This window comes from Zalophus californianus, chromosome 1 (assembly GCF_009762305.2).
Source record: "Zalophus californianus isolate mZalCal1 chromosome 1, mZalCal1.pri.v2, whole genome shotgun sequence".
NCBI classification, from domain to species: domain Eukaryota; kingdom Metazoa; phylum Chordata; class Mammalia; order Carnivora; family Otariidae; genus Zalophus; species Zalophus californianus.
In genome coordinates, this window is record NC_045595.1 from 136,012,936 (window position 1) to 136,035,053 (window position 22,118).

At 43.4% G+C, this 22,118-nt stretch overlaps 1 protein-coding gene across 12 annotated transcripts in view; it reads left to right on the plus strand.

Moving 5' to 3' along the window:
• MAP3K13 (mitogen-activated protein kinase kinase kinase 13) overlaps nucleotides 1–22,118 on the plus strand; it is a 135,110-nt gene that overhangs the window by 110,436 nt on the left and 2,556 nt on the right. For all 12 annotated transcript variants that reach the window (XM_027584107.1, XM_027584110.1, XM_027584109.1 and 9 more), the window contains 8 exons: nucleotides 1,103–1,261; nucleotides 1,700–1,808; nucleotides 8,179–8,288; nucleotides 9,068–9,184; nucleotides 9,889–10,026; nucleotides 14,344–15,130; nucleotides 19,016–19,086; nucleotides 21,510–21,807. In XM_027584107.1, the coding sequence (XP_027439908.1) occupies nucleotides 1,103–1,261; nucleotides 1,700–1,808; nucleotides 8,179–8,288; nucleotides 9,068–9,184; nucleotides 9,889–10,026; nucleotides 14,344–15,130; nucleotides 19,016–19,086; nucleotides 21,510–21,807 (1,789 nt within the window). The remainder of the gene's footprint in view (nucleotides 1–1,102; nucleotides 1,262–1,699; nucleotides 1,809–8,178; nucleotides 8,289–9,067; nucleotides 9,185–9,888; nucleotides 10,027–14,343; nucleotides 15,131–19,015; nucleotides 19,087–21,509; nucleotides 21,808–22,118) is intronic.

Below are 22,118 nucleotides of genomic sequence, written 5' to 3' on the forward strand. Positions count from 1 at the left end.
CCGGCTACTAATAACTTTTAGGCTTAAAACCAAAATAATAGCACATGTTAAAATTACATGTAACACCAGAGTAAGTAAGATAAAGTAGAAATGTGGGATCATTTGTAATTGGGGTAATTATCACCAACATGTCCTCCTTTGGGATTATACCAATTATGTTCCCAACAGAAATGGGTAAGTGTTTTCTCAGTCTCACCAACAAAATGTGCTAACTTTCTGGATTTTTGCCAACCATCTAGGTAACACATGGTGTCTTGGGTGCAGCTTTAATGTGCGTTCCCCATCTTATAACTTATAAGTTAGGTTGTACGTTTTTTCATATATTTACAAACCATTGGTAATTTCTTATTTGTGAGCTATTCTGATCCTTTGCCAAGCTCTCTGATCTTGATTCTCATCAATTTATAAGAGTATTTTATATATTAAGGAGATTAGCCTTTTGTGTGCATGAATTATGGCTACTTTTCACATTTTGTTATTTTGTTTATGGTGGAGTTCTTTCTCCATGCTAGATTTTTTTTTAAATGCAATTTAACTGATCAGTGTCTCCGTTTGTGGCTCCTGGATCTCATAATTAGAAAGCTTTCACCACTCTAAGATTAGTAAAAAGAAAAAAAATTTCCCATGTGTTCTTTCAGGGGTTTATGGTTTCATTTTTTCTTTTCACATTTGAATTTTTGATTCATTTGGAATGTATCTTGATGTAAGATGAGCTATAGATTTAATTTTACCCTCAGTTGTCCCAACAGCATTTACTGACTAGTCAGTGTTCTGCACTGGTTTGGGATATCCCTTCTATCATATACTCAAGTCCTATATATTTGGCCTATTTATGGATTTCTGTTCCCTTCCATTAGTCTGGCTGTCTATTCACACACCAGAGTTAATTACTGAAGCCTTATGATATGTCTTAATATCAAGCAGTGTTGGTTACCCCTCACTGAGTTTCTTTTCCAGACTTTTCCTGGCTGTTTCTGTTCTTCTTATGGCGGTATTAGAATTTTGAAACTGGGTATATATTTGATTAAACATGAGTAAAGAACTAAAATACCAACCAGTCTTTCTGCACTGTCTTTGGTACCTGTTCCTGGTACTGCTGTAGGTCTTTTGGAGTGGTGCTTTGGGAGCTGCTGACAGGAGAGATTCCTTACAAAGATGTAGACTCTTCGGCCATTATTTGGGGTGTTGGAAGCAATAGCCTACACCTTCCGGTTCCTTCCACTTGCCCTGATGGATTCAAAATCCTTATGAAACAGACGTGGTAAGAAATCTCTTTCTCCTAAGATTCTCTTTTACCTTCTTCCTCAAAACCACGTTTAAAATTTCTCTGAAACCGCAGGGAAGTCTCCGATATGGATTTGGAGCGAATCACCTGGTTAAAGCCTGGCAGACTTGGAGTTATTGATAAATAAAGAACTTGGTATATCCTGAAACAGTAGGCCTTATTAAATGATAGCTATTATGACTTTACTAGCCCTAAGGTACTGTTATTATCAAACAGGCCACTGATCCTGGAGATTTCCATTTTATCATTACAGGTATCTCCTGATTACATTTTCCTTTTGCTCCTCAGTATGTGCACATGGCCTGAGGTATAGCTATGCGTGGAGCCAAAAATGTTTTCGATAAAGTAGAATAAAATCTTTATCCTCCCGGACACAGCCTCTGCAATGCACAAGCTGTCTTTTTTAACCTGTAGGCAGAGTAAACCTCGCAACCGGCCTTCTTTCCGGCAGACGCTCATGCATTTAGACATCGCCTCTGCAGACGTTCTTGCTACCCCACAAGAAACCTACTTCAAGTCTCAGGTAAGTCTGGAAGCTCTCCTCCAGTGTACTGAACACGCAGCCGGGGAACTCTTGATGAAAAAGAAGAACGCTTAGAACCATTCTGATTCTTGTGGCAATTCTAGAGCTCTAGCCGTTGTGAAGCAATAGCTGTGATACCTCACACATGGGAAATTTTGGAGTTTTTTAAACACTTAAGATATATCATTATCTCATTCGAAAGGAACATGTATCAGAATGTCATCCTCAGGGTGGTGAAATTGTTGAAGAGAAAAGAGAAATATATTTGAATTGGAATTACTGCTGACCAGGGCGCCTGGCTGGCTCAGTTGGAAGAGCATGAGACTCTTTATCTCGGGGTTGTGAGTTCAAGACCCATGTTGGGTATAGAGATTACTTAAATTAAAAAAAAAAAAAAAGACTTAAAAAAAAGTTACTGCCAACCTTCATGAAAGGGTTGCTTCCCTTGTTCCCTTGAAGGAGAAAAATCTTAAGTACGGTGGAGGGAAGTTAAGGACCAGAGAGAGCCCAGGATAGAATTAGGCCCAGAGAGAACCTTTCCCCTAACTCTATGTGTCACCTATTAGCACCAGGTAAAATGTAATTTAATGTACCTGTTAGCCTTTACTGTCTTACAGATCATTCCAGACTTATGGCTTTAAAAATTCAGATAAACTCCTTGAGAACTATTAACACTACTGCCTATCTATTCAAATATGTGTAAGTGTGGGGCACGGAAAAGCAATCTGTCCAATCTCTATGTGTTCGTGTTCAGAAGAAGACTTAGGCCCTTTTGTGAAATGAAAGAGAATAGTAAGTACTTTCTAGGGAATCTTTCAAACTTTAGGATACGGTTGCAATTACAGCTTTGCTTCCTTTCCCATAAAAGTATTCATACCACAGTTTGGAAAAGCAGTTTTTGGTGAGAGTACTAAGTCACAAGCCATTGAGACAGTATAACTGTGTACTTGGAAAACTTCAAATTGGAAACATTGTTTACTTGAGTGCTCCCAGAATGTCACTCCTGAAGCCAGTGCCACATCTTCTGAATGCCCACCGTGTGCAAAGCACTGTATAGTGCAGCTAAGTGCCCACATCCAGTACCCTCATTTGTACAACTCACGTTTACCAATTCATGCAGCAGTAAGATTGAATTCAGAAAAGTTTCTTTTGGAGCAAGAATATGAAGTGGGGAGGAAGAGGAAGGGGAAGACAGTACACTGGGCATCTTTTAATATTAATTCTTCCACATGTTTCTCCCAACATAAAATTTTACCTCTCCTTAAATAGCCCCAAATCTGCTATGCATGCCAGTTCCTAGGATTATTTCAGGTACTTACAAGCTGGTTTGTCTCTGGGTCTGAAATTCAGACCCTCTCTGGCTACTGATAAAGTTTTTATGAACTAGCTACTGAAGTACTAAGAAAAGCAACAGACATGAGTCTACCCCTTGTCCTATGATCTTGGATAAATCACTAAAATCTCTAAACCTCAGCATACTCATCAAAAAAACCATGAAGATGATCGTGTCTTCTCTTCCTTATGGGGTTTTAGCTAGGACCAAATGAGAAGATAAAAATGCAACTGTATTGGAAACTAAAGAACTGCTCGATTGTAAGATGTTATTCACTGTCCACGAAGCTACGGAAATGAAGCCTCCTTTGGGTTGTTACATTCTGGTGAACTCCTGAGATGGGCAAAGTGGCAGCTGGGGGACTCCTCTCCAAGGTGCTTTGACTCGATGCCACTCAGATGGGGACGGAGCTGACTATTTAACACCTGGTTTTGCTAGTCTGCAGTCTCATACCTGAGGCTTCCTCACCCCCTGCCTGCTGACAGAGCCCAGTCCACATCAGTTATCTGTCTGTGGTTGGAATCCACGGGTCTCCATTTTCCACCAAAACTGTCCATCAGGAGTACTGCCAGGACCCCAGCTGACTCCTTCCTGAGAGTAGCTGCTTCCACTGTTTCTCAGCAGCTTCTATAGCACAGATGAACCCAGCAACCGATTCTACTACAATATTCCGTTCTGCCAAAGCTGCTTCTCATTCCTACACAGTAACCTATTTCTCCAAGCAGGCAACTAGTGCTCCTGGTATTTAATTGCATTTGCTATCAGTCTTTTTCTTTTTCTTTCTTTCTTTCTTTCTTTCTTTTTTTTTTTTTTTTTTTTTTTTTTGTGAGCTCTATGCCCAATGTGGAGCTTGAACTCACAACCCTGAGATCGAGAGTCGCATGCTGTGCTGACTGAGCCAGCCAGGCACCCCAGCACTGGATATCAGTTGTTAGAAAACATTTTAGCGGGGTCCCACGTCCCCACTGCTAGGTGGGCCTTGTGCCCTGCTTCTAAGCTCTTCCCCCACACTCTGCTTTGCACCAGTCTGGTTCCCTTTTGAGTACCACTGCAACCACCCAGAAATTCAGGGGCTGGGAATTGCAGATGCACGGAGTTCATTATAGGGACAGACTGTACTCCTTAAGAGTAATCTCATCATGGGGCCCCTGGCTGGCTCAGTTGGAAGGGCATACAACTCTTGATCTCGGGGGTCATGTGTTTGAGCCCCATGTGGGGTAGAGAGATTACGTAAATAAATTTTTAAAACTGAAGAAAAAAAAAGAACAATTTCATCACGAGCAAGTAGGTCCTTAGGTAGAGGCTGGGAAGGGAGTAAAGAGGATTCCTGTGCCAGTCAAGGGTTGGACTTGATGACCTCTTGAGTCTTTTCTGACTCAGAATCTCTGATTTGCTGCTACTTAGCCCCCCAACATTCTGCTTCTCTATTCCTCCAGCTAGGCTGGAACAGGCTCCACTTCTTTTTTTCCTTTTTAAAAAATTGCAGTAAAATATGAATAAAACAAAATTTGCCATTTTAACCATTTTGAAGTGTGCGGTTCAGTGGCATTAATTAAATTGACAACATTGTGAAACTGTCACCACTATTTCCAAAAGTTTTCATCACCCCATTAAGCAGTCATTTCCCATTCCCTCCTCCCCTTGGCCCCTGGTAATCTCTGTTCTACTCTCTGTCTCTCTGAATTTACCTGTTCAATCTACTGATTGAATAACTGGAAGGCTGGAGAAGACGAAAACCTTTTAAATGGGATGGCCTTTCCCAGGCCTTATCTAGGACATAAAAAGGGTCCCACTAATGGTAAAAACCCAAGTTTCACTGGATTTTTCCCTTATCTGCTTCCCCGGGACTTGAATACCTTGTGAAGCACCCCCTACTCCCTCCCTTCACCCCTTCACATGCATTTGGAAGGAATTCCCAGTGAAGAGTAGGGATCTCAGTAACCTCATAGTAACATCTGCTCTGCTTTCCACTGACTGGCCTGACACAGCAGTCTCCTGCTAGTGTCTGTGAGGTATTACCTTGTGGGTTAGCTCTGTTTTCTGCTACAAGACCGTAGGCCCAGCTGGCATCCACTGGATGCCGCCATATCCTAAGGCACTGCCCTCACCCATCAGGAGCTGCCATTTCCTCCTGTAACTAAAGCTCTGGACTCCTCAAGATTCCAAAGCTGCACATTGTTCTATTTACACAATGAACTCTTCCTTTCTCTGTTGAGTTAAACTTGGTTAAAGGTAACAGAGCAGTGGTGGTTATGGCCCAGTGTTTTATAGATATTTTAATGAAACACTGGGAAATGCTCCCCCACTCCTATAATGGTGGTTTTGTTATAGGTCAGGTTCATGCAGGATTTCTCCTTTCTCTCGTGCCGCATTTTCTCTCAGAGGTACCTCAGTCTCTGTGCAAACTGGTTTCCGGCCTATCCACCTTCCATTTCTTCAGATATGTCCAGACATGTCTGAAGATTAAGTGCAAATTGGAGCTCCTATTATGTAAAGATTCTAAGCATGATGGAACTCCAAAATTAACATCTTCCAGTAACACCATAGCTTTGGGGAAAATACATTATGAATCAGGACCTGGGGTTTTCCCACACATCCTGCTCCCTCTTCATGGTGGTGGGGGGGACTTCTTTTTGAAAATCTACTTTTTTAATAGTTTTCAATATTCAATCTTAAAAAGGTTCTCTTTATTTCCATTCCCATAAGCTAGATATTAGGAGATTTATTTCCTCAAGATTTTCAAGAATTAAAAAAAAAAAAATCTGTTCTGTGACAGCTGATTCCTGACCACCAGAGGGAGATATTCCTTTTCCTGGTTCTTTCTTTAGGTACTGTACTGGTGTCTACAGATACGTTTTTGCATAAAAGAGGACACTTTAAGGCCCAAACCTGGCCCTCTCCCTTACCTTTTTTTGGTCTAACAACTCTTGATTGTCAATCTTAGGCTTCTTAAAGCTCAGGTATTCTTCCTTCAGACTTTGATCTGATGATTGCAAGAACAGCATTACTGGAGGCTCAACCAAACTTGCATTCATTGCTTAATACTGTCAAAGACTGTTACCAAACAATGGGCAGCGCATTCTGGATCTGAGTTTCTGATGACCTTCACTCTCTGATGACCTTTACTTTCTGATGACCTTTACTTTCTGATGACGTTGTTTGGCAGGTTTGGTCCCAAAAGTCAACTGACTGACAGAAATCTTTCTCCAATGGTCAGTCTCTCTCTCTCTCTCCCTCTCTCTCTCTCTCTCTCTCTCTCTCTCTCTCTATATATATATATATATATATATATATATATGAAGAGCTAGCATATTATAAGCAGATAAGCAGGATGATCGCTTTCTAAATAATTACAATATGATTTCCTTTATAAAAGTAAATGAGAGGGGCGCCTGGGTGGCTCAGTCGGTTAGGCGTCTGCCTTCGGCTCAGGTCTTGATCCCAGGGTCCTGGGATCCAGCCCCACGTCAGGCTCCCTGCTCAGCAGGGAGTCTGCTTCTCCCTCTCCCTTCTACTCCCCCTGCTTATGCTCTCTCTCTCTCTGTCAAAAATTAATAAAATCCTAAAAAAAAAAACTAAATGATAAACAGCAAATTTGGGGAGAAACCTTCTGTAATTTCACAATTACTTAAGCATGACTTCTTCCATGATCTAGAGAAATCATTTTTAAACATGAATCTCAAGGTAATAGAATAGCTCCAGAGGAAGAATATATAGAGGCATTTAGTTATACATCTAGCCTTTACTGGAAATTATCTTAATCTCATTAGCTTCCTGTGACTGTAATTTATATGTAATTTGAGGAAACATCTCCTTTAGCTGTTTTCTAGAAACTGTCTGTAGACTATATTCCAGCAGAGGTTTTTCTAACCCCTAAAATTTAGATAAAATTGGCTTGGAATTCCATGCCTTGTGGAAATCCCAGTGTCCTAACATAGTCTGTGAATTCCTGGGAGATTTATAATTTCATGGTCACTCTCACTCTGCCTTCCTAAAATTTTGGGGCCCCATCCCCACCATCTTGTGGTTGTTCCTTTATCTTCATCCTGTCATTGACCCAAATGTAAAGTTCAGCACCTCTTCTTGATGTCTAAAAAAACAGAACACTCATCCAAAGTCAAGGTGAATGTCAGAGACTTTACTAAAGTTTTTGGAAATTGGAAGAGGCTTACGTTTTGAATAACTGAAATCACATATTAGGTATTCATCCCCATTCTAAAAATTTTGTCAAACTACTACATTGTTTAGCCATACTTTTTCTCCTCTTTCTCTTTTCCTGTTCTTTCCCTCACTCCCCAATTCCTGTAGAGTTCCCTATGTTTTTATTCCCAAGTCCTGCTGTTCATGCCCTGTTCTTCTACTCCAAATATTCTTTCAAGATATTTTCTTTTTTTCTTTTTAAGATTTTATTTATTCATGAGACACAGAGAGAGAGGGGCGGGCAGAGGTAGAGGGAAAGGCAGACTCCCCGCAGAGCAGGGAGCCTGACGTGGGGCTTGATCCCAGGACCCCGGGATCACGACCTGAGCCGAAGGCAGACGCTTAACCAACTGAGCCACCAGGTGCCCCAAGATATTTTCATAAACAAAACCTAAGAGAACTTCTGGTGCCAATTGTAAACACGATCATATTCTTACTGGCACGTCCTTATACCAGATGGTTAGAAGAGCTCTCTTTTTGGCCAGGCCATCTCAGCCACCATCTTCACTTAAAACTGAGCTCTCTTGTTCCAGAGGTGATGGCCAGTATGCCGGCTGTGATATTTCTGGTGGCCAGTATGGCAAGGAAACTGGAAAAGAGATGGCATCCCATGTTGGACTAAATACAGAAAAGGAGGTCATGGTGTGGGGGGTGGGGGGCGGTGCAGATACAGGAGCATGAGCTATTTTGCTATCAGCTAATATTTATTGAACATTTATTCCGTAAGGCTCTTCAGTAAAAACACGCAGGGGAATACCATCCTGCCCCTGACCCTATGGTTATATCAGGGGCTGAAACTCCTTGAGTACTAACAAATTCTATTTTGTCCTCACCCAGGCTGAATGGAGAGAAGAGGTGAAAAAACACTTTGAGAAGATCAAAAGTGAGGGAACTTGTATACACCGATTAGATGAAGAACTGATTCGGAGGCGCAGAGAAGAGCTCAGGTGGGCTGCTCTTTCCTTCTCCACCTCGTCTCATCCCCAGACCTGCAGATACTGGCGGGAACTCACTTTGCGAATCACCATTTCACCTTCTACACACCTTTCACCTCTGCTCCTTCCTGTTCATTCTCTTTATAAGTTGCCCCCAAAGTGAACCCTCCTTTGTCCCACTGTCCCACCCGCTCCCTGTAACCTTGTTATCCTCCTTTAATATATCTCTGCAGCCAGCGCTCCTGGAGCCATGCTCTTTCTTCATTCGGTGCCCGTCCAAGGTGACGTGGAAGGCAGCACTTTATAAGATGTAGTTCCTGGTCTCAAGATGCTTATGACTGATTGAGGGGTACAAAATGTAGCCATAGATAACCACGATATTAGGCAGGATCTGTGCCGCAGATAAGAACAGGGTCAGGGGGTCAGCCTTAATTGCATATTTCCATGAACATGAGTATATTATACTGTATTCTTATTAAGGTATTGTCAGTGCTACACAGACAAAGGCTACACATTATACACAAATCACAATCTGATTTTTATCTGTGCCTCCTTCTGGCTATTCTGTATGGCTGGCTGTGGCCCCTAAGGATAAACCAAGGGAAAGCTTGGTTTCCCATCTCCCACTCCATCTTGTCCGAGTCGTTACATCAGACAAGGGATCCTTAAATTTAGACAGCCCTCAGACAAATGCTTGTGACATAAACCATCCTGGTTCTTACTTCATTAGACCTGTTCTTTGTTCTCCCCCAGGGTAGTCAGCTTCACTGATCCTCTCTTTTCTTTGATAGGCATGCTCTGGATATTCGTGAACACTATGAGAGAAAACTTGAGCGGGCTAATAATTTATACATGGAACTCAGTGCTATCATGCTGCAGCTAGAAATGCGGGAGAAGGAGCTCATTAAGTATGTATCCAGACTTCTGTCTGTCCTTCCTGCGTCGGGTCTATCAGTCAGCCCAAATACTGTTCCACCATGTTGCTACTACTCCAACCTAAAATGGCAGATACTTTATTCATTCACTCAGCATTCCTTAAGGGATGTGCTGTGCCCAGGTCCCTTCCTCGGTGAAGTTTCAGTTGGGTGGAGTTGCTGTAGAGTTTGTTATAGAGGAATGTGCACTTGATCAACACTTGCAACTTCACCCCTGCCAAAGGGCTCCAAGAAGGGATCCTCATCTCAAGAAAAGCTTGGCATGGATGACGGGGAGCCTTTTGCCCCCTGGGGAAATAAGGTGGCTGAGGAAAGTGGTTTAAGGGATTCTTGACAATGACAGGAGACCCCGGTCGGTGGTCCCGACCAAAACAATAACTGAAAATAAGTAGGACCTCTACCATTGCACTGTGTTTCTCATGGGGTATGTTGGGGGAGGGAAGGTCAGCCCCTGAGTGCACCAGAGAGTGGAAGAGCACAGTGAAGTCAGATTAGTTGAATTGAGTTGAAAAAAAAATTTTTTTTTCCTTTTAACCTGAGTTGTAGTGTTGTTATTCAAATAGTGTATATCTGTTAAGGGTGACCAGAATCTGTGAGTGGAATTAGCCTGTGAAAACATCCTGCCCATCTTTTCTGTCTGCAGTGACTGAGCTGTGGCTCTTCCTTTCATTCTGCAGGCGTGAGCAAGCAGTGGAAAAGAAGTATCCTGGAACATACAAACGACACCCCGTCCGTCCAATAATCCACCCCAATGCCATGGAGAAACTCATGAAGAGGAAAGGCACACCTCATAAATCAGGGATGCAGACCAAACGGTGAGACACCTGTGCCAACCTGACATTCAGAGAAATGGGAAAATATCCCCCCAAAAATACATTATCCCATGATGGTGTGTCCACTCTGTAGCTCATCACAGGCACCCTCGCCTCTAGATAAAAAAGTGAGAGGATGTGTCATGAACTCTAGGAATCTAGTTTTTACTCTCTGAGATGTAGATATTTATTGTCTTAGCATGGTATAGGGAAAAGAGAAATAAACTGAGGACCAGGCAGACGTGGATTCAAATTATTATCATAAGCTGTATGATGTGGGCCATGTCACTTGACCTCTTTCAGCCCCCTGGGTAAAATGGTATAATGATGACACATGAGATTTCTTTTTCTCCTTTTGACTCCTAGTGCACAGAATTGGGTTAATCATAATTCTTGTTTTATGCAACATTGATCCATGTGTGTCTCACTTTTACTTATTCATTTAGTTCTTTTTAATAATGTAGTAAGTGCCTGTAAATCCACCACCAAAAAACAAAAGCAGGGGCTTTGATAATTACCTATACCTAACCATGTAGGGTCCCTCATTGTATTCCTGCATGGGATTTCTCTGAAGTTTAAATAAGAGAAATGTGAAATCACCTTACAAATCACAGGTGCTAAAAAATGAGTTTTTGAATAGTAAAAAAAAAGAAAGAAAGAAAGAAAGATTGCCCTTTCCTTTACAATGCATTTTCCTTATACTAGTTTAATATTAGAATGCTCTTCCAGTCAGTTTTTATTATCAGGCTCTACTAGATGCCCATTCCTCCCAAATAGTGGAGAGTAGACTCTATTCTAGCCAAGTTAATGTAAAGGAAAGAAATGTCCCTACAACCTGGGGTGTAGACCCAATGGTCTACCACAAAATGCAGTAAGAATAAAGGTAATGACAAAATGCAAACAAAGAATGTATTTTAAGGCTTCCAGAATGGCGGCCATACTACCATAGCATGACTAACATAAATCTAAACTACTAAAGAGTAATTACATGGATTAATTCCAGTTTTGCTTTTACTTTGCACCCCTGATCACCTTCTAGTCAAGTTCTGAGAAATTGCAGATGGCACCTGGCAAAACCCTCTGAGGATCCCAACACCTCTTTCTTTTAATGTCTTAATTGGAGACTGAGTTCACCTGCTGGCTCCTCCCTGCATTCTGCTACAGTTAAAACTAAGAGCTTTGGAGGAGAAAATAGTAATGTTTCATTTTTCAAAATGTGAGCTCATGTTTACTTTTAATGTTCGCTGTGAGGAATATGTTTGGAAGAGTTTGCCATCACCAGCAGATGCTTAGTGGACAAGCTGACTGAGCTCATGCAGGAAGACAACCTGGAATGGGTCTTTGAGCTGCAAAGAGTTCTGCTCTCAGTTGATTGGCCCCTGGAGGATGTCAGTTACAGATTATTTGGAGAGTCCAGTGATTAAGTCAGAAGTCCAGTGACCTGGGAGGAGATCAGAGAGGGAAAACCATCCACCATCCTTTGGCCTAAGTGTCAATGTGGGTTTAGCTGGGGACTAAAAAGAAGAGAATCAGACTCAATTATGGATCCACAAAGCCTGTTACAAGTGAGTGTAATCCAATACAATAGTCTAAATACTCATAATAAGGAGAGGCTTGGAATGGGGCAAGAACTATTCCTTAATGTCAGAAGACTTGGGTGCAAGTTAGGAGTTCTGCCGTTTACTTCCTTTGTGATGGACACAAGCCAATTAACCTCTCAGATCCCTCAGTGCCTTTATCTGTAAAATGAATATTGGAAAAATGAATAGTAGGAAATAAGTGTTTTATATACTGTAAAGTGCTTTGTCAACTGTGAAGTGCTGTATCATTGTTATTCTGTGATTTTTGCACTGCCAGGTTCAATAAAAGCAGCCTTCACCTGATTTAGGACACTTTCACCTCAACCTTCTTCTAGATCCCACCATAGCTAGTCGCTGTGTAAGTAGACGCCCCTAACTGGGCCTCGGAGGGCTCTCTTGCCTCAATAAAAGCCCCAGAACCTCCTCAGTCCACAGACTTTCTGTGGCACAAGGTGGCCAGCTGACCACAGAACCATGAACCTGAGACAGGAAGATGCTCACAGCAGACAATACTCTGCCCACCTTGTCATATACCAGTATTACCTGGGACTTCTGTGCTAAGACAAGCCTTTAACTGTTCTCCCAAAAAAAGAAGAAAAACACATCTCCTACAACCTGATGCTGACTCATTTCCTATTCACATGTGGTCCTCAGTGCAGCATCACGTGAGAGTGTGTTAGAAATGTGGACTCTTGGGCCCCATCTTAGACCTGACTGACTCAACCATTTTAATAAGCCCCGAGTGATTTGTCGGCACCTTTAAGCTTGTCCTCTGAATCTCCAATAAGCCAGTCTGGGGATTAGGAGAGACTTCTTGTCTGGATTCTGCTGGTAATGCACTATGAGACCATGAGCCACCTTGGGCTTCGGTTTCCTCATCACGTAAGGTAGAGGTGGGACTGTATCTGTGGTTTTCAAGCAAGGTCTGGGACACCCTAGGGCTTGCAGAGAGATGTCAGGGATTATTGCAGAAGTTGAGAGGACAAGGAGGGGGAGCCCAGCAAGGAGGGGCTTCTGCTCTCCCCCCACCAACTGTCCCACTATATCTGGGGCGGGGGTGGGGGGGGAGTATGAGATATAATTGACATATAACATTATATTAGTTTTGGCTGTACAACATAACCACTCAATATACATATATATTATGAAATAATTACCACAAGTCTAGTTAACGTCCGTTCATCACCACAAATAGTTATATATTTTTTCTTGTGCTAAGAACTTTTGCGATGTCTCAGAGACTTTCAGATATGCCATGTGGTGCAGCTGACTCTTGAACAACACAGGTTTGAGCTGCACAGTTCCACTTACATGTGAATTTTTTGCAATACAGTACCATAAATGTGTTTTCTCTTATGATTTTCTTAACATTTTCTTTTCTCTAGCTTACTTTAAGAATACAGTATATAATACATATAATATACAAAATATGTATGAATCAACTGTTTATGTTATCAGTAAGGCAGCTGGTCAACAGTAAGCTATTTTTAAGTTTTTTTAGAGTTATACCTGGCTTTTTGACCGTGCACATTATCCAAGGGGCAACTGTATATTACCTATAGTCTCCATGCTATACGTTACTTCCCTGGACTTAGATATTTTATAACTGGGAGTTTATGCCTTTTGACCCTCTTCCTTCATTTCACCCATTCCCCCACCCCCCACCTCTGGCAACCACCAGTCTGTTCTCTTACTGTATCTATTTTATATACTGAGTTTCTCATAATTCATTTGAGAAAAGGATTCTGTTGTTAAAAAAAAAAAAAGTTTGGGTCCTTGAGCTCTGTAATCTGAAGATTTGTGTCTGTTTGGTTCCAGAGAAGGAAGGCGGTAGTGGCGCTCTCTGGTGTCCTCGAGTCTCCGTCTGTACCATCCCTCGGTTCAGAAACCATTTATTGTTTACCTGTGCACCCTGAAATCAGTGTGTGCTCTGGCTCGCTCTTGCACATGATCTGCATGACCAGCCCAGGGAGCTCTCGACAACAGGACTAGGAGAGGAGCCAGGACCATGCCAGGCCACTCCTCACAAGCCCTTCTCTTGATGGCTCTGTCCAACCTCCCAGGCTCTGTACTGTTTCCCTCTCCTCAGTCCCCACCCCATTTCCCCACTTCCTTAAACATGGTTGAGTACTGAGTGTGAGCAAGGCTCCCTGCTAGTGTCCTTCCCATACACAGATGGATGGACAGAGTCCCAGACCTCAAGGAGACCATGTCTCGACCAAAGTCCCTGAATTTAGCCTCTTGCCTAATTAACCTGAGCTTTCCTTCTCTTGTGCCAGATCCCTGTGATTTGTGATCTTCTGTGGGATCCCTCTAGATCCATCATCAGACAGATTCCTGATCGTGGGCAAACCTTTGCCTCTGCCTTGGCATGTTGGCACTGGGCTGATAGCTGAGGTTAGGAAGAGATCGAGAAGCCTGTAGGGTAGAATTATAATGTAAAGGGGATTGGGTACCTCAGCTAGTGAGGCACAGAATAAAATCCAGAAGGAATGAAGGAACTCCTCTATAGGTGGACATCTAGGTTGTTTCTAATTTTCTGCTATTTTAAACTATAGTATATAACATCAACGTCTTGGAAATACACATATTTGTGCACATCTGTCATCTCCATCAGATAAATCTCTGCATACGTGCCTCCTGTTTCAAGGGGTGTGTGTATTTTAAGGTTTGGGTTACATTTCCCCCAACTTGAATGTGTTTTCTTCTGTTTAAAACGAAATCTTTCCTTCCCTCCCAGGCCAGATCTGCTGAGATCTGAAGGTATCCCCAGCGTGGAGGTGGCTCCCGCTGCATCCCCTTTGTCCGGAAGTCCCAAAATGTCCACCTCAAGCAGCAAGAGCCGATATCGGAGCAAACCACGCCACCGCCGAGGGAATAGCAGAGGCAGCCATGGTGACTTTGCAGGGATCTTGAAAAACCAGCCAGCGCAGGAAAATTCACCGCATCCCACTTATCTACACCACGCTCCGTCCCAGTACCCTTCTCCCCATCACCATCATCCTCCGCAGCGGCAGTACCAGCAAGCCCCTCCTGCCGTGTCTCAGAGTCACCATCCCAGACTCAATATGCACGGACAGGACATTGCGACCTGCGCCAACAACCTGAGGTATTTTGGCCCAGCAGCAGCCCTGCGGAGCCCACTCAGCAACCATGCTCAAAGACAGATGCCTGGCTCCAGCCCTGATCTCATCTCCACGGCCATGGCAGCAGATTGCTGGAGAAGCTCCGAGCCCGACGAGGGCCCAGCTGGCCCCTGGGGCTGTTGTCAGGCTGAGTCTTATGAGCCCTGCCTCCAGTGCAGGCCAGAACAGTGTGGGTCCCTAGACATACCCTCTGCTGAGCCAGTGGGGAGGAGCCCCGACCTTTTCAAGTCACCAGCACACAATCCCCTCTCGGAAGATGCCCAAGGTTCCGAGGAAATGGAAGAAAATGAATTCAAAGGCTGTAGGTCTGCGTCATCCCTTGGCATCCCTCATCACATCACCCCCCCAATGCTACCTCGAAACACAAGGCCCCTGCAAAAGGTAAGCTGTAATGACAGCCTCAGCACGGGATGTCAGAGCCCGTCATGTTGTGCACATTAGAAAACCTGCATCGTGCATCCATTTTGTAAAAGGAAGAGATGATGAAAGCATGAACAGAGGTTTCTTTGACTTTCAATACTCTCTTGCCCCACTGCTTAAGGGATAGATTAGAGACTGCGCTTTAGGAACTACTGAACCAGAGGACTGATTCACATGTATCTAATTTAGAAATAGATAAATAACCATATACTAGGGATATGTAATCAAAACTAGAACTACCCTAGCCTAGTCCTGATGGATGTTGCAAGAAGGAAGGATCCCATTATAAAACAAGTTTGAAAAACATAGTATTCTCTGTCCCCTCTTGGAGATTCCTAGTGCACATCGACAAATCCTAAGCTTTAAAAAATCATACAGTTCCTTGTTTAATCCAGCATTTCCCTTACCTATTTGGCCATAATGGCTTTAAAAATAACATCTATTAATACCCCATGGAACTAGCTTTCCTCACAATGTGTCTTGGATGGGTGCCTGGCTGGCTTACTCGGCAGAGCATGTGACTCTCGAGCTTGAGGTCATGAGTTCAAGCCCCACGTTGGGTGTGGAGCTTACTTAAGAAAAAATAAAAGATTTTTAAAAACCAATATATTTTGGAAAACACTGCCTTTATGAATAACCATCATGACCCAGTGAGGTCTCCATCACTGAAACCTGTTCCTCTCCTCCTCACCCACTGGCTGCCTAGGGTTTATTAGCTTGGAGGCAATCTACCATAGTGAACCTGGGAGCCAGAGAGATCTGAGTTCAAAGCAAGGCTCTTCCACTTAGAACCTCTATGAACATTGGTGTCCTTGTCTATAAATGGGGCACATAGTGGACCCTGCCTCATTGGTTGATGTGAAGATGAAGTGAGTTAATACATATAAAGCATTTAGAACAGGACCCAGCACGTAACAACCTTCCAAAAATGTTAGCTCATCTTGCTAATGAGTTAAAAATAAGATTATGTATGAAAAGTGTTTAGTACAGCGCAAACACCCACTCAGTTCTCAGCATTGCTTCATCTCGTCAGCATTCATCAGGAGTGCCGTTGAAGGAATGAAAGGGTCTAAAATGTAAATGAGTATGTTTCAGTCAACTAGACATTTAAAAGAAGTTGACGTACCTGTCAGGATGGCTAGAATCAAAAAGACAAGAAATAACAAGTCGGAGAGGATGTGGAGAAAAGGGAACTCGTGTGCGCTGTTGGTGGGAATGCAAACTGGTGCAGCCGCTGTGGAAAACAGTATGGAGGTTCCACAAAAAATTAAAAATAGAAATACCATGTGATCCAGTAATTTCACTTCTGGGTATTTACCCAAAGAAAACAAAATAACTAATTAGGAAAAATATATGCACCCCTGTGTTTATTACAGTATTGTTTACAATGGCCAAGATATGGAAACAACCATCAATGGATGAATGGATAAAGAAGATGTGGGGTGTGTGTGTGTGTGTGTGTGTGTGTGTGTGTAAACATACATTCATACATATATACAATGGGATATACTCAGCCATAAAAAAGAATGAAATCTTGCCATTCATGACAACATGGATGCACCTATAGGGTATTATGCTAAGCAAAATAAGTCAGAAAAAGACCAATACCATATCATTCATTTAGAGGTGGAATCTAAGAAAACAAAGCAAATGAACAAACACACAGACCTAGAAATAGATTCATAAATATGAAAAACAAATTAGTAGTTGCCAAAGGGGAGGAAGGTGGGGGAATGGGTGAAATAGGTAAAGGGGATTAAGAAGGTCAAACCCCAATTACAAAATAACTCACAAGGGGTGAAGAGTAAAGCATAGGGAATATAGTCAATAACGTTGTAATAACTGTGTAAGGTAACAGATGATAACTATTTATTTTGGCAAGCAGAGCATAATATATACAATTGTTGAATCACTATGTTACACACATGAAACTAATATAATACTATAAATCAACTATACTTCAATTAAAAAAAAAGTTGAGGCTGGGCGCCTGGGTGGCTCAGTTGGTTAAGCAACTGCCTTCGGCTCAGGTCATGATCCTGGAGTCCCGGGATCGAGTCCCACATCGGGCTCCCTGCTCAGCAGGGAGTCTGCCTCTCCCTCTGACCCTCTCCCCTCTCATGTGCTTTCTCTCTCATTCTCTCTCTCTCTCAAATAAATAAATAAAATCTTTAAAAAAAAAAAAAGTTGAGGCTCAGAGCTACTGTCTCAGAACTGTATTTCTTCCCCAACATACAGTGCTGCTGCTGAGAAAGCATTCCCAGAGATTAAATTGTGTTTTGGGTGGTGAATTTGGGTTAATCTGGTCTCTGCTTCCCCACCCCTATATGGCCAGTAACGTGTATTTTTTGGTAACAACTTTATTGAGCTATAACTCATGTATCATAAAGTTCTCCCATTAAATGTACCACTCAGTGCTTTTATTCACAGTTATGCAGTCATCACCAATTTTAGAATATTTTCATCATCCCAGAAAGAAACCCTGTACCCTTTAGCAGTCATCCCAGTCCGCTCTCGAGTAACATGTATCTTTGAACTATTCTGATGCCATTTTGATGCACTCTGTGGGCTGGCAGGCCAGGGAGTGCACACCCTATACATTTGGACTCATTGGAACAGTACTCCCACAAGGCAATTCAACTTCTCTTGACCGAGATCCACTTCCATGGTGCCTCGGGTAAATGTTCATCTTGGCAGTCAATATAACCCCATGCCTGTCCTTTCTACTCAAAAAAGCATATCAGAATACAAATGGATGGGTGATGGTATATTAAAACTGACTTTAAAAGTAAATTATCCTCAACCTTTGGTATAATTACTTGGACCCAGTTACCCACCTCACAATGGATGGTACTAATCCAGTGCATCATGATTCTGTGGGTAAGGGCAGTTGATTTTAAGTGTGGCTGTTCTTATGTTCTCGAAGAGAGACGGACTCTTCCCTGTGAAGGAAGACCATCTTCTCAGACAAGACACTTACCCAGCCTTCCAGATCAATCACAGAGCCCTGGCAATCCCAAGGCCTCAGATGTCCCAACCAGAGCTCCATCATCCTTACCAACATGCTGACTCCATAATGCATTACACACCTGTTTTGTATTCATGGTGAAATGAGAAATACGGTACAAGATATGGTTTGACCCTCAAATAATGTATGCCTTAGCAGTGCAAATGAGCATTGTAACTATAATATTAGTGAAAAGGTGATTGGTACATAGAAGGGAAAAAGTAGTTGTTGGGTTTTGAAGAACTGAAAGATCACTTCTTGGTGGAGTCCCTATGTCAGGGCCTGGAACCATGAATGACAATGATTACAAGAGACTGCCCCCAAATCCAAGACCTTCTCTCTAGTTTCCCCTCCCCATCACTCACCTTGGGTAGTCTCATGGAATCCTTACCGACTGGAGGGCAAAACTCACATTTACTCGGTTCTGTGTGTCTTCCAGCATCTAGGACAGACCCTGTCCTCATGGACACCGAGGAAAGGTTGCTGAATGAAAATATATGTTTATTTTTTTTAAGATTTTATTTATTTGAGAGAGAGAGCACAAGCAAGGGGGAGCAGCAGGTAGAGGGAGAAGCAGGCTCCCGGCTGAGCAGGGAGCCCGATGCGGGGCTCGATCCCAGGACCCTGGGACCATGACCTGAGCCGAAGGCAGACGCTTAACCGACTGAGCCACCCAGCCTCCCCTGAAAATATATATGTTTAAAGATGACACTCAGCAAACTGCTATTCAGTGCCTTCTGATTATAATTAAATCTTTTACAAGGAGTGTGTGTGTGTGTATGTGTGAGAGAGAGAGAGAGACAGATTGAGATAAAACACTTTCTCCTTGTTCTCCTCAGAGTGGAGATGACTCCTCAGAAGAGGAAGAAGGGGAAGTAGATAGTGAAGTTGAATTTCCACGAAGACAGAGGTAAAACCAACAAACACATGTACTGCTTTCTGGGTAATGGGGAAAATCCTGAGTTTGGCATACCTCCCGTTCAGTCATAGGTCACCTTCGAACTACCACCTTATCGGGAGATTCAAATTCACATTCCTGTTTTCCCATTGCCACATTTTGGCTGCTCACTATGCTTGGCGGATCCTAGTTCATCAGAACTCATTTCTTAGGAACTTCAAGATGAGCATAAATTCGGCTTCAGGGTTACAATTGAGAACGGAGTGGGCATTTTATGAGAGATGGCCATGCTGTTTTGGGGATAATTTGATGAGTTTCTGGTGTACCTCCCTGTATTAGTCTCTCTGGCTGCTCTAACAAAATACCACGGGCTGGGTGGCTTAAATAATGGGAATTTATCTTTCACAGTTCTGGAGGCTGGGAAGTCCAGGATCGGGGTTCCTGGTGAGGACTCTCTTCCTAGCTTGCAGACAGCAGCCTTCTTGCTGTGTCCTTACAGGGTTGGTGGTGGGGGAAGAGGGGTAGTAGGGAAGAGAGGGGTGCAGAAGGGAAGGGAAGGGAAGAGATCTTCCTCTTATAAGGTCACAGTCCCAAGGGATTATGGCTGCACCCTTATGATCTCATTTGACTTTAATTACCTCCTAAGAGCCTATGTCCAGATTCAGTCACACTAGGTGTAGGGCTTCAACATATGAATTGGGGTGGGGGAGGTGGTGGACACAATTCAGTCCATAGTACTCTCCATGCCTTTGGATATTATGCCTCAAATTAAGTATAATTAATTAGGCTGAGTCGTCCTTCAGCCCAGCCTTAAAAGTAGCTTCCTGCCTAGCCAGAAAGAATAATTTTGCTGGTAGGATTAAATTTAAGAAGGACCACATCCCCCTACTTCTAGAAGAAGAGCTGCCTTCATGTAGGAGTAGGGAAGCTAGTTTTCCTCCAAGAAAGCCTTTTCTGTGAGTACACGGTCTGTTCTTGAAGAGTAGAGCTCTAAGAACCGTCCAGGAAGGCTTGTGTACCTGCCCAGAAACAGGAATTCTCTGCAAAGCAAGAGACTCCTTTGGTAAATTGTATTCTGGGTCCCCACACTGCACAAAAATGAAATCCGTTCTCATCCCCTGAGCTACTCTTGCCACATTGCTATTGCTACCTTATTATCTCCTTGGTTTCTCCTACGCAGTGAGATTGGATCCCAGTAAAATGTCTTTTCATTCTCTGAACTCACTCTACTGACATCACAGTTACATTACTTCCAGCTTTGTTCCCATGACACACCATGAACTCAGCCCACTTAATGGCTTCCTGCCCTTCTTAGCTGCAAATTACATTCATGTTTTTACTGCATGGTTTTGCTTTTCATATTATATCATTTTTCTCCCTGTCCCTTTCTGTTACCAGCCTTGAGATGTTGTATGAATCCTACTTTAATTTCCCTTCCCCACACGAGCTCTTTTCAGGTGTCCTTGATTTTCCCCTCCTCCCAACCTCAGCCTATCACCTGGCCTGGTCAGTGGCAAGCCTCAGATCATATGCCATCAAAATCACTTTGTACTAAGAGATACAGAAAGATCAGACAATGACAGCGGAAAAAGGCAGTCTTCTTATTATTTTTGTTTTGTTTTGAAACCAATGTGAGCTAACAGCATTCTTATTTACTAGTCTACTTATAATAAACAACGGGAAAGAAATGAACTTTTGCAAATTATCCCGCCCCTGCCTGCCCCCCCCCCCCAGATTTGGCCTCATCTGAGCTAAACTCACGTGTTAACTGGAATGAGCCATTAACTGACACATTAAGTGCCCCTAGCTGCAGAGTGTGTGTTCCTTCCAAGCTCATCCCTGCTGGGGGTCAGCTGACAGGGCGAAGGCACTTCGCCTTTCAGGGCTGCCATGCCCAATAGGCAATGCAGCTGGGGTTGAGGGAGAGGTAGAGAATGACATGGAGCGGGCTCTGAGTAGACCCAGCCCAAGCTGCAGCTCTGCATTCTCAGGTGATGTGGCCTGGAACAAGCCACTTTCCTTCTCTGGCTCCAGTTTTATGTTTGGGAAAGGAGTTAGGCCAAGAATCTCCCAAGACTCTCTTCCGTGTAAGAATCTGGGAGGCCTGTGCCTAAGAAGCAGGACAGCTCCACACCGTGCGTGCATGCGTGTCCATGCTGTGACCCGACCAGCTGAGGTTTTCAAAGACCAGTGGTAGCCATCGGCTTTGGAATATAGTGTTTAGCCACATAAACATACGAACCAAATGAAAAGGGCGAGTCACGTTTCCTTCTCTTTTGCTTTAAAATTAAATAGTGTCCATCCATCTGTATTCGAATCTCCCTCAGGGGTTGGGAGAAACCTAGATGACCTCTCGGCGAGGCTATGACTGACAGGCAAGGGAAGAACAGCAGGTGTGCCTGTGATGAAGATCCTCTGGTTCTTTGTGGTTCTAGGCCCCATCGCTGTATCAGCAGCTGCCAGTCGTATTCCACCTTTAGCTCTGAGAATTTCTCTGTGTCTGATGGAGAGGAGGGAAATACCAGCGACCACTCCAACAGTCCTGATGAGTTAGCAGACAAACTTGAAGACCGCCTGGCGGAGAAGCTAGATGACCTGCTGTCCCAGACGCCAGAGATCCCCATTGAGATATCCTCGCATTCAGACGGGCTCTCTGACAAGGAGTGTGCTGTGCGCCGCGTGAAGACGCAGATGTCTCTGGGCAAGCTGTGCGCAGAGGAACGTGGCTATGAGGTGGGGCTTCTCCCTCCTCCTTTCCTCACTGCAGCTCTTTGGGGTCAGAGTGTGCCTGGGTCCCTACAGCCTTTACAATTATCATTTAGTATATGAGATAAAACAGGTGCCTCCAAGAAGTAAGTGGAGTACAGAGATACACAGAGCTCCCCAATAGGGACAGGTCTCCCAAGTGAGGCTCCAACATCGAATGGCTCAGGCCTCCTTCATTCTAAGATTAGGTCAAACATCACCTGCTCCTGACCCCGTCTCGCTCCTCCATGTCCTCACCGTCCCCTGGATGATGCTCTCATAGCACATGGGACGCTCGA